At 35.6% G+C, this 16676-nt stretch overlaps 1 protein-coding gene across 5 annotated transcripts in view; it reads left to right on the top strand.

The window, feature by feature from the left end:
* The window catches only part of MLLT10 (MLLT10 histone lysine methyltransferase DOT1L cofactor), a 136902-nt gene that overhangs the window by 103960 nt on the left and 16266 nt on the right, over positions 1 to 16676 (top strand). For all 5 annotated transcript variants that reach the window (XM_037384883.1, XM_037384885.1, XM_037384881.1 and 2 more), the window contains 2 exons: positions 14311 to 14428; positions 15770 to 15842. In XM_037384883.1, coding sequence (XP_037240780.1) covers positions 14311 to 14428; positions 15770 to 15842 — 191 coding nt within the window. The remainder of the gene's footprint in view (positions 1 to 14310; positions 14429 to 15769; positions 15843 to 16676) is intronic.

The raw sequence follows: 16676 nt of genomic DNA, 5'->3' as shown, positions 1-16676 counted from the left end.
TGCTGCTTCAGTGACACTAGGACTACATTTTGGTAACTAGTCTGCCAGCTGGAAATTGGTAAAGGCGTGGTCTCTTTTTTCAAGTGTCAACACATAAATATTTGAATTTGGGCCTTATGTCACCTGAACTATTATATGGGTATTGATATTTGAACCAAACATTGTGCCTCAGATAAGCTGTGTAGCACAACACGTCTTTAAATTATGCTGTACAACCAAGGCACCTATATTTATTGTCCCAGTCTTTTTGCTTTCTGTATTTCTTGTCTTCACCATTTGCAGTTAGACTGGCACTTACACTTTTTTTCTGACATCCAGTAGCATCCAACAGGTAGGCAGTAGAAATTTCCAGTTGAGGCTAAATTTCTTTAAATGTCACGTTTCTGGGGTTTTTACCCTGCTGATTTATCAGTTTTGAGAGAAGCTTCCTACAAATAAGTTGTAGTCACAAGAGGTGAACAAGTCAGTTGGCTGTAAGGTCCATGGACACAGTTCTTCCTCATTCATGGGGAAAATGAGTTTACGGAGTACTTTAGCATGGAGGAGAAAGAAGGTGGATATCTGTGAATTTTAAAATATTAAGTGCTTTCATGTCCTGGTTGAGGCTTAGGATCAGGTGCTACTTCTGTCGTTGCACCAGGCAGATTAGATACTTTTTCCTAATGTTTCAAGACTTGAAAATACCAAGCAGATATCCCTGCTGGATGTGTCTTTGATTCATACTAAATCATGACAACCACCTGTATGTGCCTTTGTTTTTCCTGGACACTGAGAGTCTTATCCAGTTCATGAGGTCCTTGCTAGTGGTTGAAGAGACTCAGTCAAGAAAGCCTATTTTACCATGCAGTTGCTCTCCAGTTTTCATGTGGTTACCATATATGACTTGTTATATCTCAAGGGTTAGGGTTTTCCTGCTTAGTTCTGCAAATTTCATAGTGCTGTCCTCTTACTGGGCTCATGTGGATGTATTCTCCGTGTTTACCCACGTCTTCACCGTGGAAGTCTACAAATAATTGTGTGCTAATGTATTTTTTTGTGTAGTGTTCTAATTAAAGGAAAATCAACTGAGATTCTAGGTGTACATATAGTGGTTATAAGTTAAGGTAATCTTGTGCCACTATAGCAGACAAAAAGGAATAGTTAAAAAAGCAGGTTTTATTTAAACAATTAGTTAAAAGAGCAAGTATGACCAAATCTTGGTTGCTCAGCTGTTTGGTCAGGATGGCAAGTATGCCATTGGAATAGTACTAAAAATTAGAATAGCCTCTAAGATGTGCTGCTAAGATACATTTCTTTTAAGATTTCAGCTGTTAAGTTTTCTGAGATCTTTTTTTGGCGTTTGTAATTATGATTTTGGGGACATTATAAATTTGTCAACTTTTGATAGATTTTTTGCATCCTTTTTTTTAAAGCAGGGGTGGTCAGAAATTCTAAAGAGAAGGTCTCAGGAAAATTTTTTTTCCATATAATTAATCTCAATATTGGCTGAAGTACTTTGACTAGGAGGTTATGGTAGACATGTAAAACAGAAAACTTTGTTTATAGTATTAAGAAAACTTTCAAGCAATTGAAAGCAAGTGTCCTAAAGTGAGAAAATTAGATAATACTACTGTGCCTTTTGTTACTTTTTAGGAACTGCTATGCCCATATAAAACTTAAGTGATTAAAACTTTTTCCTTCAACAACTAAATAACATTGATTTTAAATCTTCAAAAAAACCCACCACCTTGAAGATCCTGGATTTTGATTCTCCCATTCTGTTGTCTAGTTTGATGGTTCCCATACTGTGGTTTTAGTTCGTTTGTTTTTAAGACAAAAACACAGTATGGGCCTTGTTGCAACTACTTCTTTTGTGTCTCATTTTCTCTCTCATGCTACTCATAATTTTTATTCCAATCTAATAAATACAGAAGAGATTATTAGCTTATGTTTCATGCTGTGCCGTAACTGAATTTAAATGCTGCTATTCCTCACCAGGTGGGAATCAGTGGTCTAGTAAAAATGCCACTTGCTGGAAATGCAGAATTTTTGCATCCTGTTCCTCTTTTTTTATATCTTGGGCATAGCCTCAGATAGGATATGCTGCTTAAATCAGTGAAGTTCTATTAGCATAACAATGCATTTAACAATTGCAGGAATATAGGAAGACGGGAATACAGGCGAATAAGGTACAGCCCACACAACTATTTACTCCTGGTTTTCTGTGAATTGATCCTCTTGAAGTGTTTGCCTGTACTGCTGGTTTTGCATGTGACAGCAAATTACTGTATCCCAAAGTACAGTCTTTTCTCTCAGAAGCGTGTCTTTTAACTTGTGCGTGGATGTTAATGGATGCTCTGTTGTTGAGAAAAATCACTTTCTTGCATTTGGATTTTGAACATTGTCTTCATTTTTCCTTGTTAAGCCAAGTAACAAGTTGCACCACTCCAAGGTCCTTTGCTCAGTTTTTATCTTGGAGATTTCCTTGTATGTAATGTATGTTGCTGTTATGTTGTTCTATAACAGCTTGCGTAACTGCTCTTTCTGATGTTATTCTTAGTGATTATTATATGTTCATAAAAAAAGCAGTGACCTGGGTGCTTCCATATCTGTTGGTATGATACAGCAAGATTTGTTTTCTTCTCCTCAGGAAATGGTGGTTGTTAGATTGAAAAATTATGATTTATTTATTTATTTTTTAAATTTTTCACTTAGTAGATTTAATGTTATGTAATTAAATGTTGCTGCTTTGGCCGAAATTGAGATTGGAATTGGTTGAGCTATCTCTGTTCTTCCTGATGATTTAAATGAGTGAAATTACCCTACTAGTGCTCTGTGGCCATTTGTTTCCAAGGCCTTTATGGTCCAAATACAGGATTAGACTGCAGAAATGCAAGTAAAGGTTTTTGACTGGGTTTTCTTCCTGTTGTTGATAATTAACACCATCTCTCAGACTGTATTCCTTTTAAGGGAAAAAAAAAGCATTTAAGTATATTATCTCATTTCAGCAGTATTTTTAGTGGGAGTGGAAATGGCATGTAGTGGTTTCTTTAAGACATACAGCCTTTTATTTTAAACATATGTAGCTCATTGACTCTTTGGTGCTGGTATGATATGATTCAGTAGTGTATGATCTTTACGTTATTGTAATCTCAGTTTATTCAGAATTTTTCAGGATTCTTATTCTGGAAATTTAATGTGATAAAATTGTGACTTTGTAGATTTTTTTTTTTCTTCTGTGTGATGGTATCTGTGCTCTTAATGACTGTATTAAGCACATCTGTGAGATAGTTTCAAGTAATATTGCACATATTTGTCACTGAACTGTTTTACAGATACAATCCAAAAGATAGAGAAAAAAATGGTTTTTGCCAGTGGATGATTCTTTTTTTTTTTTTTTTTTTTAAGCTGTTTTTCCTCCTCTGCAGCTTCTGTTTTACTTTCTTTCTAAGTTCCCATCTCTTACTTTATGCACTAAGCTTCCTTTGCCACAGAAGCAGCTAATAAATAGAAGGAAAAGGACAAGAAATACTTCTAACAGCAGTCCTTATGGCTTGCACAGAGATAGGGAAACTGAATAGTGCTGTTCGATACTCTTTTTAGTCCAGGATTTATTTGTGATGGCATGAGGGGTCCACTTCAACATGGTGTAATGAACTACTGCCTCCATGGTGGAGATGTGATAATTGGGAAGGTAGGTGCTGCTGCTCAGTTGCAATTTTAAGTGAAATAAGTTTGCTTTAATCACTTCCATGATCCCTTCTGAAGTTCGTTTGGCTTTACTCTCTGTGGGAGCAGTAGGGTTTTATTTAGTATTCATATAGTGGTGGTTATTCTCCTTTGTCTGATCCAGTTTTTAGAGGGAGATAAGGCTTGGGTTTTTTTTAATAGATTTGGAGTTATTTGTTAACAATACAGGAATGTGAAAGCTCAGGAATCCTGAGCTCTTTTCAGATTCTTAGATTCTGAATGTAGGGCACCTTATATTTCAGATGCTTCTATCCTGTGGTTTTTATTTTCTCACTTACTGAATTAGTCTAGTCCCTAATTTTGGATCTCTGTAGTCCCCTGCTTTTTTTCCACATCACTAGTTTGCACTGGTTTTGGTTTCCTGTTTTAGTGGTTATTTTCTTGTGATAGTTTAAGTCTGCTCGTTATTTTCCATGCTATCAAGAGAACTCTCTTCTTTCAGTTTTCTTTTCTGGCACCCACAGGAAAATAAGTGAAAATACAGGAAAAAGGAACTTCATTCTTAGTTCTTGTCTCTATCAACAGGGAAGTTAGAAGCAGTTTTTGGAGCAATCTTATCTATACCTTCTGAAATAGGTGGAATTATGAGGGAATTTAAGTGTATGCTTTCAGCAAGTAGTCTTTGAAAATTCAAGTTAAGAGGGTTTTTTGCAAGTCTTCAGGACGGGGGGAATTTGGGCATTTTTGTAGGACAGTGAAATGCACATACCCGATTGATATTGCTGGTGATCTTGCAGTTGTAGTCTCAGATTATGGGTGTCATAATCTTGAATGCAGTAGGGCTGAGGAAGATACTCCTCTGTCCACTTATGTTTTCCAGTCTTGCTGGTTTCTTCTTCTTCTTCTTGGTGTGGGTTTTTTTTTTTTTAATTTGTTTTTGTTAATACATATTCGACTCAAAGTAAATGTGAGGAGGGAAGGAAAGTTTCAAGTTAAGCATCTGAATTTTGCTAGAGCTGGGCAGGTGAAAGTGTAAATCCATTTAAGGAAAATTTCTGGGCCATCCTCTCTGGCTGCTGTAGAAAATGGTAGGTCTGTTCTTTGGGGGGTAGAATGAATACGTGAAAAAAGACAAATTGTCCTCAGTTTTAGGACACTGGGATGTGACAGATGTGACTATCTCAGACTTCAGGTCACCTGCACTAGATGGTTGACTGCTTAAGTGAGCTTCCTGCTTCCCTCCCAGAGTTACACGTCACAACCATGTGTAATGGCTGAAGTTAAGAGTTTAGTGTATTGGATCAGAACATCTTAAGACTTAAAACTGGAGACTTTGAAATAATCTCAACAAATTTATTTAAGCCATAATCCTTTCTTGCAATGCAAAAGAACTTACCCTAATTATGGTGGGTTACATTAGACATGTAATCAGAGATGATTTCCATAACTCGGGAAGATGCTTACTCTCTTTCTACATTTTTTTCAGGCAACTTCCTGAAGTCTGTTTCTTAATACAGAAATAGTTGAGATGTTGAATGCCAGAATAGCTCTTATGAAGTCCAGAGTGCAGATAGTATAGATTTCTACTGCTTGTCTGAAAAGCTAGTACCAGGTAGGTGCCTTGTAGTGAAACCTCTCACTCCTTAGAAATCAGTCATTTATGTAAAATATAGACAACACTTAATGTTTTGCTAAATTTTTCCAAAATGTGCTTCTTCTGGTGACATCATGACATCAGGTCATACCAGTCTTTTTGCTGATACCAATTCATTTGATGTAATCTAGAGGCGAGTGACCTTCCCATGCAGATAAACAGTATGTTTTGCAAGTTCTGCTAGTTCATTTTTTTTAAGTTCAATTTATATATTGCCATACAGTGTGTGGCCTATTGATGCTTGCTTTGTTTTGTGTGGGTTTTTTTAAAGATCCGACATAAAAATAGCAGGTTTTAGAAATTTGTGGTCAGTTTAGTTGTATTTTCTGCATTTGTCTTCAGAAAGATGATTAGTACTACCTTAAATATGAGTGGTAATTAAGAAGAGAGTAATAAAACATCTGGAGATTATGATAATTGCATGGTTTAAGCAGGATGCTTCCAGAAAATGGAAATAATATCCTTACTCCAGTACTATAATTCTCTAATCGATAGAAATGGTGGATACATGAAAACCAATTAACATATTTTATATGACTGCCAAAACACCTCTTGATGATAAGATCTCTCAAAAGGCGTTCCTACCCACTGGGTCAAAGGCAGAATGTCAACATGGATCACGGACTGTTTGGATGCTGAAACTACTCTGTTCTCGTTACCTCAGAACTTTAAGAAAAAAAAATATAAAAGGAAAAGCAAGCACATCCAGTACAAAAAGAAATAATTTTTAATAGAATATGTTGCTCATCCTTGGGACTCATTGCCACAGGAAATTGCCAGCGCCAGTAGATTTAGAAAGTGTGCTAAATGCATCCCTCAGTGTGATGTTGTAGACGGTGGGGGTTTGGTATTGTGGTGCAAGATGTCACTGCAAAATAGTGACTTTCCTTCCAAAACCACTAAACCCTGTTTGTGTTACTGCCGGTTAAATTTAAGAGTCTTGCAAAATGAAAAATGTAAAAGAACCATGCAAGTAAAGGGTTTTCCATCTAAATTTTCTTGTTTGTCACTTAAAGGCTGTTTTAATTCCTTGTTACTTCTAGGCAAAACTGGTAAAAATAGAATTTTCTTCTCATTCAATGTAACTGAGGATTTTTGGGGTGGGGGTGGAGGAGAGTAGTAAGGAGGAAGAATTTACAGCCAGAGGGAAAATTCCTTCCAACATGTGACTCAACTAGAAGAACAAAGGAATCATAGTTGCAAGTAATCTAGTATTTAGCCCAATTAAAATATCTTTACTTTTTGTATTTTCCTCTTGCTTCATTAAGAATGTCTTTGCGTCGACTTAAGCAATATACAGGTAGTCTGAAAGGCAGTTGCATGATTTTGCGCAGTGCTGCATGCTGAGACAACTGCATCAATGTTTCAGTCTAGCAATAAATGTTTTCTGCCTTCAAGCTGAAGCTTATTTAGCTTGGCTTATCTGGTGCTGCTGTAGCAACCATCAGTCTCCAGGCAACTGAGGCACATTGACCTCTTCGTTGAACTGAGTGTAGCACTACTTCAATTTAGCTGCCTGAGACAATAGTAATGGTGTTGAATGTGAAAAACGTGAAATTTTCTAGTCTGTATGCAATGAAAAGAATAATAAAAAATATTTAGATGTAACGAAATCTTGTTCAAGTCAAACCTAAACATTTGAAGTTTGCATGGTGTATGCTTTGTTGTAAGCTGCAAAGTTCGTTGCTGAGGCAGTATCCTTATAGGCCTTGTATAAAATGTTGAGGATCTTGCAAGAGTTTTTTACACAGCGGGAATTCTGCTACTGTAGGTGTTTGTTTCATCACTTAAATAGCAAAGACTATTGCTGTATATTTAGAAAGTTAAAATGTCAGTGTTTGTGAATAAGTGGCTGATGCTTATTACTATTTTTGAAATTATAGATGATCTTTAAAGTAGTTATTTTTCTCTCAGATCCATCATTTGCCATTTAAAAAGTGTCTGGCTTTCTCTGGAATGCTCATGTAAAGAAAATAGATTACTGCGTGGGTATACAGGGTTTGTTTCCTGATCAAGCCATTCTTTCTGCTGGTCAATATGAGAGTGAAATTGTGGTTTCTGATATATAGGTTAACATTCTTAAGGAAAACAGATTCTTGGGTAAGACACTGCTTCCATTGTCTATGTAGAGCAGATACAGGTTAAGTGCTATGAAGACAGAGGTGGATGGAAAGGATGGAGGAACAGACTTGGGGTAAAAGGGTTTTGTGTTGAAATGATAGCTCTGTTTTCACTTAGGTTTGTGGGGGAGGAGGAGGAATCCCAGGGTCTTATCTCTGTAAAGCTTTTTTTTTTTTTTTTTTTAAATATTAAAAAGGCATAACAAAACAAACAGAAATCCCCCCTCTGAATGAGGTAGCATTCTAGTAAGTGTTTGTATAAGTCTTTTTTTGTGTCTAGTTTATAAATAAATAGATATTAATTGGTTAAAATTTTATATAATATCCAGCTTAGTTAACATGGAAGAGATGAGTAAATGGGTAGTACAGTTGGGGTTATAGCTTTTTCACATTATTGGAAGACAGGCCTTCTACCCATGTGGTTTTTAATGACTTGATGTGCCCTTGTTGTACACTGGGCAGAGGTATAAATTAGTTTCTGTAGGTGTGCCATTAATTTTTCATTTTGCCTTTCAAATCCCACTGTGTTTCCTAGTTGCATTCATTCATGCCTTTCTTGGAATATATTTGAGTGCTGCTGTTTGAAGGTTAGATGGGTTCATTTAATTGAAGGATTTATTTGTGCGTTTAATCAAAACAATTGATTCTCAAAGACAGTATTTGATTATTTGCTTGTTCATAACAAGAGTCTTCATTACAGCTCAAAGTTCAAAGTATTTATTTTTGCTAGTAACATAAAAAGTACTAATGATGTGAATAATGTATCCATAGGATGATTTTACATGTCATGTATACGGTTTCCTGACAGATTTTAATTATAATAATTTGTACATGTAATTAATGTTCTGTTTGATGGAAAAGTTGCTTTTTTCTTTGAAGATATCATAAACCCTTTTTCTGATTTAATTTTAACTTTTCCAGCCTCCTAATTAAGCTTTTCAGTTAAATCTTGTATTTCAGCCAGTTAGTGAAAACTTCCATTGTAAAATTGCACCTTGATAATCTGTTTTAAAAAAATCTGGAACTTTAAGGACTTTAGAGTGCTTGGATGGTAATGGTAGCAGTGTGGAACAGGTTATCTTTTCAATCCCAGTATTGCTTTTGTGAGTGAATAAAAGGCTACAGTGGCTGTTTGGGGTTGATTCACATTGGTGATGTACATATGATAGTAGGTGAGGTGAGGTTAGCTGTAAAAAGTACACTTCCCACTTTGTCATCAATAGTGCTGTAGGCTGTTTTAGTTGAGAAGTCAATATAGTTTGCCTGAAAATTAATTTCATAAGTTCAGCTTACAACTAGGAAAGACAAAATATGAATTAAAAAGGTGTGAATGAAAGTACCTGTTTAAAATATATAAGTAGCCTTTATCATGCTGCATTTTAACATTTATTTGGTGTTGTGCTAGTTGTTTTGAGAAGTCCTATGATGGTTTTCAGGAGAAATGTGGAAACTGTTTTTTAAGGATTTTCTGTGTTATCGTCAATTCCATCTGTATTTCTTGGAATATAGGAAAATAAACAGGAATTTGGAAATTTATTTCATTGGAAACAAGGTCTAGATAAGATTTCTAAGCAAATTCCATATTTGTGGCAAAAATATTCGAGAGTTGTGCTGCAGCAAGTGATGCGTGAAAAGTTGATGTAGCAGAACTTCCTCTTGGGCTTCCTAGAAATTTGGTTGTATTGCTGCATTAACCACAGCCTGACCACCTTCTGCGGGCGTATACAGCCATCCCAGATGAGCAGCTACACAGAATTCAGAGAAGGCAAATGATATGTGTAGCAGTGGTTCCCCCACATCTCCTAAATGAAATTAAAGATGGTACTATAAGTACTGCAAGAGTAAAAGGAAGCACATTCTTCCCAAGTAAACAGCACTTAATACCCAAGTAAAGCCAACTGTCACATGCTCCCCATAGCATAACTGGCCTTAATATTTCTAGGGATAAAAATCACTTTTCTTCACTTGTCCAGATTAAGCTAGGAAACATAAGGCCAGGTTGCTTTTGCTGCTGTCATGTGATAGGCAGCTCTTTTAACTTCTCAAGAAGGGCAGTTTGTTTATATATATGTTTATTACCTATTTTTTATTATCATCATGTATGCAGCATTAATACGTTTGAATATTTAAGCTCATTTAATTGCAGTGCGGTTTTAATTTTGATGTTATTTTCAATAGTACATTGTTCAGATAAATGTTGCTTGCCATTGGCCAAAATACATCAGTTTAAGATAACTTCTAGATTAAGTAAGCTGATGTTAACAGCTGGTGTAGTGCTTTAATTTCCTTGCGTGTTTCATGAAGCTAGACAATTGCATGGAAAACATTAGTAACATCTTCTCAGAAGTATAGCAGAATAGCTCACAGAAAATTAGTTTTAAACTTCATCTGCATTTAATTTTTTGCTCCTGTTTTCAGTAATAGTTGGCCATAAGAAGTAGTTGCTGGTGATTTCTAGTGCTCTTGATTTCTTTACTTCATGTTAATAGGAACAAGGGGTAGTTTTGCACTTTCTATCACAGCATTGGGCTGTGATGAAGAAACCTAATATAATTGGTAAATGGTACGACCCTAGCCACGTTAATCTGGTACTCATACTTCAAGAGATACAGACAGTGCAGGAGCAATGATATGTTTTTATTTTAAACAAGAAATAAAAATAACCTTTGAAGTTATTGTTGACAAATAGATATTGGCTGAAGTAGGTCATTAGATGATCTGTCACTAATTGTAAAGCATCATCATAATGGTGGTATAATGTAGCAAAGCTACAATATAGCAATGATTATTTTTAAAGCAGAGGGGAAAAGGGATGTTGATTGGATGTAAACTGATTAAGAAGCCGTCTTGGAATTGGTTGTTCTGGCCATCCTTGTTGTCCTGTCATGAAAGGAGGAGCCTTCAGTGATGGTTTAACTAGAATTAAATCCCTCCCCTTTCTTTATGGAAACTCGACTGTAGGCATTTCAGCATTAGCCTAAACAATGGTTTTGAATATGTTAAGCCCCTAACAATTAGGGAGCAGTTTGGGGCATTGAATAATGTGGATTGATGCAATTGAACCTGACAGCTTCAACAGTCAGCCTACTCATGGGACCCGAAAGTTGTTCACACTTGGTTTCATCTCTCATCACACGCTGAGTATTAAAACCTTACTGGTGTGGAGCTGAGACAGAAATGAGGCCTGTTATCAGAAAATATTTCATAGCATAAAATTTGAAAGGAACAGGGGAATAGGCATGCTTAAAGGTTCTCAAATTGTTGAGACCTAACCTAATTGCATACAACAAAGTATTGTCTCATTTTTCTCCCCTTTGGTTTTCCTGCTTAAAGAACATGTAACTTCTGAAATGAAGAAACTGTTTTCCCTGGAAATTTAAGTAAATATTCAGTTATGAATGCAAATAGTTGTCAGCTTGGGAAACTTTATAGTCATACTGTTACAGTAAAATACCATTTTGGAGTGGTGCAAACACATACAAAACTATTTTAAATATTTCAGAGGCTATTTATATGTATATATGAGTTAACTAAATTTAACTTGCAAGTCTCATTCTTTAATTAGAAGAATATACTTGCATTTTCTTTCTGTAGAGCCAAGTGGTTTTAAGCATCAATCAAATATCAATCATTTATTCTTACTGCATTTGGGCATTCTGTGAATTACAGTGTATCTTCCTTCTGTGCTGCTCTGCTGCTTATTGCTTTTCTGATTTATTGAATGTGCCATAAATGAAAGCAGTGTATTATATACCTCTAGATGGGCTTAAATCCTTCTGCTAAAATCTTTTCTGGAAAATTTGCTGCCTTTTCAAAATAAATACTTAGCAGTTTCTTTATTTCATTAGTTCTTACATTTTGATCGTGTGTTGTGTTGACTGTTTAACTAGAATCAGTTGAAATAAAGAATACTACAGCTTTAAAAGTTCAGCATTTTAGAGCATGTTTCAGTCCTGTGACCTTAATATGTATTGACAGGATGATTGCGCATTTTTAATAAATGCTTGCTACAGCTTGTTTGGACTGTGAGTGAAACATGAAGCTCCAATTTCACCTTTAAGTAATGTAGCGCTCCTCCACCTCCTCTACTTTCCTGTCAGATGAAGTCATCACATACATAATAAAGCTTCGCAAATCATTATTCTTGTCATTTTACATTGCCATTTAAAAAAAGTATTGGAAAAGTTTTTATTTACCTCCAGCTTACTTGAACAAATTTATTAATGTGATTTTTTTTTTTTTTTTTCCTTTGAGAGTTGCATAGGATAGATGATGGTACTAGAACTTTTGTAGTTCCAACTTGTTGTAGGACACCTTCACTATTATTTTAAAGTATAATCAGGGGTTAAGTTTAGGGTGATCAACTACTTGAGAAAAAACTCAAGTTCTTAGATATTGTTTAAATCACGCTAAGTCTTTTGATCTGTTATATCAACCCACTTAGCAAACATTAATTCCTTTGATGTCTCTTGTTTTGTGATGTGATGGCTACTCAACAGACTTTAGCAACTCCTTTCAAGATACTTAGACTTTCAGAAAGTTCTTAAATCTATTTGAGCATGTTTCAATCAAATAAATAGCTATTCTCCTTGCTGATTGTAGCAGCCCTGCCATCATAAATTAATATATAGTTGCTATTACAGTTTTAAGCAGCCTTGCAGTGAATTACAGTGAAAGTACCGCAGCTTTTGTGTAAAACATGAGCAGTACACTTACTAGAATTAAGAGAAATATTTTATAGAAATATTCTAAGACTAAACAGAAATAAGACCTGATGTTTGTCGTTTAAACAAAAAAAGCATGAACTCCATTAGTAGAATTCATAACCTCAGCCAGTTTATATAAATAACATATATACAGATTTTTATTTTGCTAGTCTTGTCTCTTAGATATGGAAGCAAATAATGATTGAATCTTGTAATATTCCATTCTTCAGTGAAAGAATTTGACAATGTTTTTGAAGTTTGTTTTGTTTTTGAGAGGGGGAAACAGCTGAAGGTTGCTAGTGAATGATGGTAGCTGAGCTGGAATCATACTACAGGTGTTCATTAAAGGAAGTAGCTGTGCAGTATTGCTACCTTCATCAGTAAGTGTCACAGTACTAACACCTACTGTATTTCTGGAAGCTGTTCTGTGTGGGTAGGTGAAAATGCCTGCATTATTTTTAAGACTTACAACTAATTCAGATTAATTCTACTAAAGACATGCAATTCCTTTACAAAAAAAGATATAACAGCCAGATTTGAAGTGAAACTGTAGTTCTGTGTCCAGCAACCTCACACATACTTTCATTCTTCTACTGTCACAAAGTTAGAAAAAGCCACAAGTAATTACTTGCAATGATCAGGTTTTTCACTTTTCAGTTTAAAGGTATCAGGCACAATTTCTCACCAGTATATAGTAAATAAAGCATCATTGAAAACAGTTGTACGAATTCATAAAAGTCCATTCATCAAGTTTAATATGTTGGCTGAAAGCCAGAACTTAATGGTAGTGTGTGATTCTTTCCAGAGACATAGTTTATACTCTGTAATATTTTGCTGTAATAACCAGTATGTTTCCCCTGTCTCTTGTGTGCAGTTATACATGTCAAAATGTTCCACAAATTGAGTTCCTTCCTGTTCACCTTCTTTTTTCACTTTTTTTTTTTTAAAAATTCCTTTGTAAATGTTGTTTACATTTTCTTAAAAGATTCATTTTAAAACCAGTGATCATACAGGTTATGTATCTCTGATTCCTCCCTCCCCCCCAATATTGCAATCTTCTCTTTGTTCTGAAATATTTTTTTTAATCAGGTAGGAAAATGCCTTTTTAATATGCAGCCGTGCCTTTTATTTTTTTCTCTCCCCTTTGATTGCCTGTCTCTGCAACTCAGCATTTGACACAAATCTTTTCTTCGAAAGGGAAAAAGTATAAGCAGCCAAGGAAGAAGGTATTTTTATTGCGCTGGATTATGCAAGATTTTGGCCAGCCTCCTTAGCTTCATCTGTTTAAGGGTTCATTTTCGCTTGTTTGGCACAAGTCCCAGCAGAGACCTTCAGAATTGCGGTTAGCAACATGAATGAACACAAACTTTGGGAGCTCTTCAATAAGTAGAGCTGGCCAACTGCCAAAAATACAGTTCCTTATATGGGGTCAGGGCAAAGCTGTGATTCCGTGAGCCCTCTATTGTATAGAAAACATACTTGTAATGGCTGTTTGCGTTCTTTAAAATAAAAACAAAACAAAACAAAAAAACACCAGGCTTCCAAGTCTATCAAAATAGGAAGTAACAAAATAGTGTGCAGGTTTTACTAATGACGGACTTGAGCAAAGGAAATATGGCTCTGTGTAGTTAAACTATAGAGCTGAAAGTTGGACCTTTTGACCTCCACAGCCGGCTTGTGATGTAAGGAACCCAAGCATTTGTGAGACATCTGTTGTCTACCTGCCCTTATTTTGTAAATGGTTTAATAAGATTAAATAATTAGTAGGATAACCACATGGTCGCCATGCTACTAAGTCCTAGCATTGAGTGCATACTTCAGGATTGCAAAGGAACCCTACCCATCCTGCTACGCTGCGGTTGTTTTAAAATGCAGTTGGTATTTTTAACATTTGCTACAGTAATTTTTTCATGGGAAGTTTTTTTTGTTAACAGATCTTGCCAACGACAAGTAAAACACACTTTAAAACCTGATATATTTTCAAAGTACTGCAATTCTATTTCTGTACTCACAAATGGAAAATAATATTTTTTTCTCTTAAATACATTCAGATTTTAAAAAACAGTCAATAATTGTGCATTAGGAAGGCTTCTTTAAAATACATTAGCAGTTCTCCCCCCTTTTAAAAAGAAGGATTCAAATGTTAATTCGTTTCTTGCAGGCGAGCACCCTACCTGGATCTTCTCTCACTCTGCCTCCATCCCACATGTACGGCAATAGGCTGAACCCAAATTCAGCAATGGCAGGACTTATAGCTCAGTCTGAAAACAACCAAGCAGGTAAGCTTCCCGCTGCTGGTGACGAATGCGCAGCTTTACAGATGGAAGAGATTGTTAAATTTGATTTTTGAACTCTGCCTAGCATTTGGTTATTAAATGTGCCTGTATAAAGTTGTTATGTGTTGGAAGTAAAATCTCAGTTGTCTCCCAGAACAGTGAGGTTTTCTCTCCCCACCCCCCCCCACCCCCCTTTTTTTTTTTTTAAGTGTCTGAAATGTAAATGTTTAAGCAGAGCCATCAGCAGGCAGGAATGCAACAATGTCTCCTGTGACTTCTGTGATTGATGTGTTCAGTTCGGAGCTCTTTGCAAAGAGTAACACAGCTCTGGGTTTTGTCCTGCATAGTTTAAACCTTTATTTGCATAATTCATGAAATTGCATTACACACAACTTGGTGTGAAAGGGATCCCGTTAGAGAACTTCTGCAGCATTTAATAATCTTGTGAATATTTACCGATTGGCATTTTGTGCCGTTGGCTCTCCTCTACAGTTTTAATGAGCCACTGGCTTTGCTTTGTTTCATTCCCTCCATAAGGATTTGTTGACATGTCGTAGTAGTCATGCCTGTTTGGGGGAAGGGAATGAGTTTAGCAGTTTACCAAGAATGGATCAGTCATGTCTTTGCCCTCCAAGAGGTCGGAGGTCGCTTGACTCAGAATAGGGGGAGGGCAACCTTGAAGGGGGCAGATAGGGTTATTTTATTGAGAGGCCATAGGGAAAATAACCCTTTTGAGTCCTTCCAAGCAAAACGTTTTCGTATATTTAATGAGGCCTTTTTTGTTTGTTTTACTACCTTTTTAGTAAGGGACTTTCCTATGCTTCTGCTTATAAATAGGAATTAGTGAATTATACGCTTTCATAAAGTTTTCAGTAAATTTGCAGAATAATGTGTGCTTGTTAGATGGCAGTGGTAAGTTTAATGCGTTACATATTTTATGAGTTGTTTTGGGATGCAAAGTGTTAAAAAAATACAGAGCATCAGGATTTGCTGTGATAAGCATACAGATTAGCTGTCCACAGCTGTGATTCATTACTTTCACCGTACAAATTAAAAGTGGCTGAGGGGAGGGTACTGCAAATGCAAACCACGCTTCTGTGCTGTAAAACTGAAAGGAATGAAAGAAGTGAACATAATCCATGGCCTGGTACAGCCTCAGAAATGTGTAAGGACAACACCTTACATGCTACAGTTCAGCAATCTTAAACTAGTTACGTATTCACTCTTCAGCATTAACTACAGGCAGAAGTTGAGATTTAAGGTATTTTTAAAATACCTACATCAGCTTTAAAACTCTTATCTAAGAAGAGTCGATTTATCAGCTGTGAAATATTTACACTGCAGATCAAGATCTCGGAGATAATAGCCGCAGCCTTGTTGGCAGAGGAGGTTCACCCAGAGGAAGTCTCTCACCACGGTAAGCATTATTTACATTGGAGAGTGCAGGCAGAGGAAATGTTTTAAGATTTGGAAACTTCACTGTCGTCTTACTAGTAATACATACATGTTTTAAAAGCATATATATATATATATATATATATATATATATACACACACACGCATGTATACATACCTTTATTTTTATATAGATATACCCATCTTAACAAAACCCAATATGTCCAGATAGCTAAAAATGTGCTGAAATTTACTTACATGTATATCAACTCAAATTAGGTTTACAAATTAAGGACTTTACTTAAGAAATGGAGACTTGCTTTAGAGGAATTTATCTATCGTTTAAGCCACATGTACTACTTATCTCCTCAGATTTGTTACCGTAGTCATATTTTTAGTCATATTTGCAAAAGTTCCAAAATCCCATAGACTTAAAGACTAAAACAATTACAGGAATAAGATGGTCTGAGAAGTTAATTACTTGTTTAAAATTTTTACTGATATTTTCTTCCCTCTTCCTCACAGTTTCAAAATATGCAAAAATTCTTTGGAGGGAAAAAAAAAAAAAAGTACTTCTTTTGTTTTGCTGCAGATTACCTCTATTGCAGAAGTTTGACATAAGAATTTTGCTGGAATTGTATTGCATTATTTTGTTTTAAATTTCTTGCTTTTAAAATTTCAATATTGTGTTTTAAATACTTCAGTAATATTTTCTAGGTATTTTAAGTGAATCTTTGTTTTTAAAGGGCTTTATTTTCCATACGGGATCCCATATGAATTAGATTTTACAGTGTTATTACTGTATTCTTTTACTTGGGGACTAACAATGGGGATTTTATCTTGAAAAGGATTTTAG

Source organism: Falco rusticolus, chromosome 4 (genome assembly GCF_015220075.1).
Source record: "Falco rusticolus isolate bFalRus1 chromosome 4, bFalRus1.pri, whole genome shotgun sequence".
NCBI classification, from domain to species: Eukaryota; Metazoa; Chordata; class Aves; order Falconiformes; family Falconidae; genus Falco; species Falco rusticolus.
The sequence above is the reverse complement of the archived record's forward strand: the minus strand, read 5'-3'. Positions and strand labels throughout refer to the sequence as shown.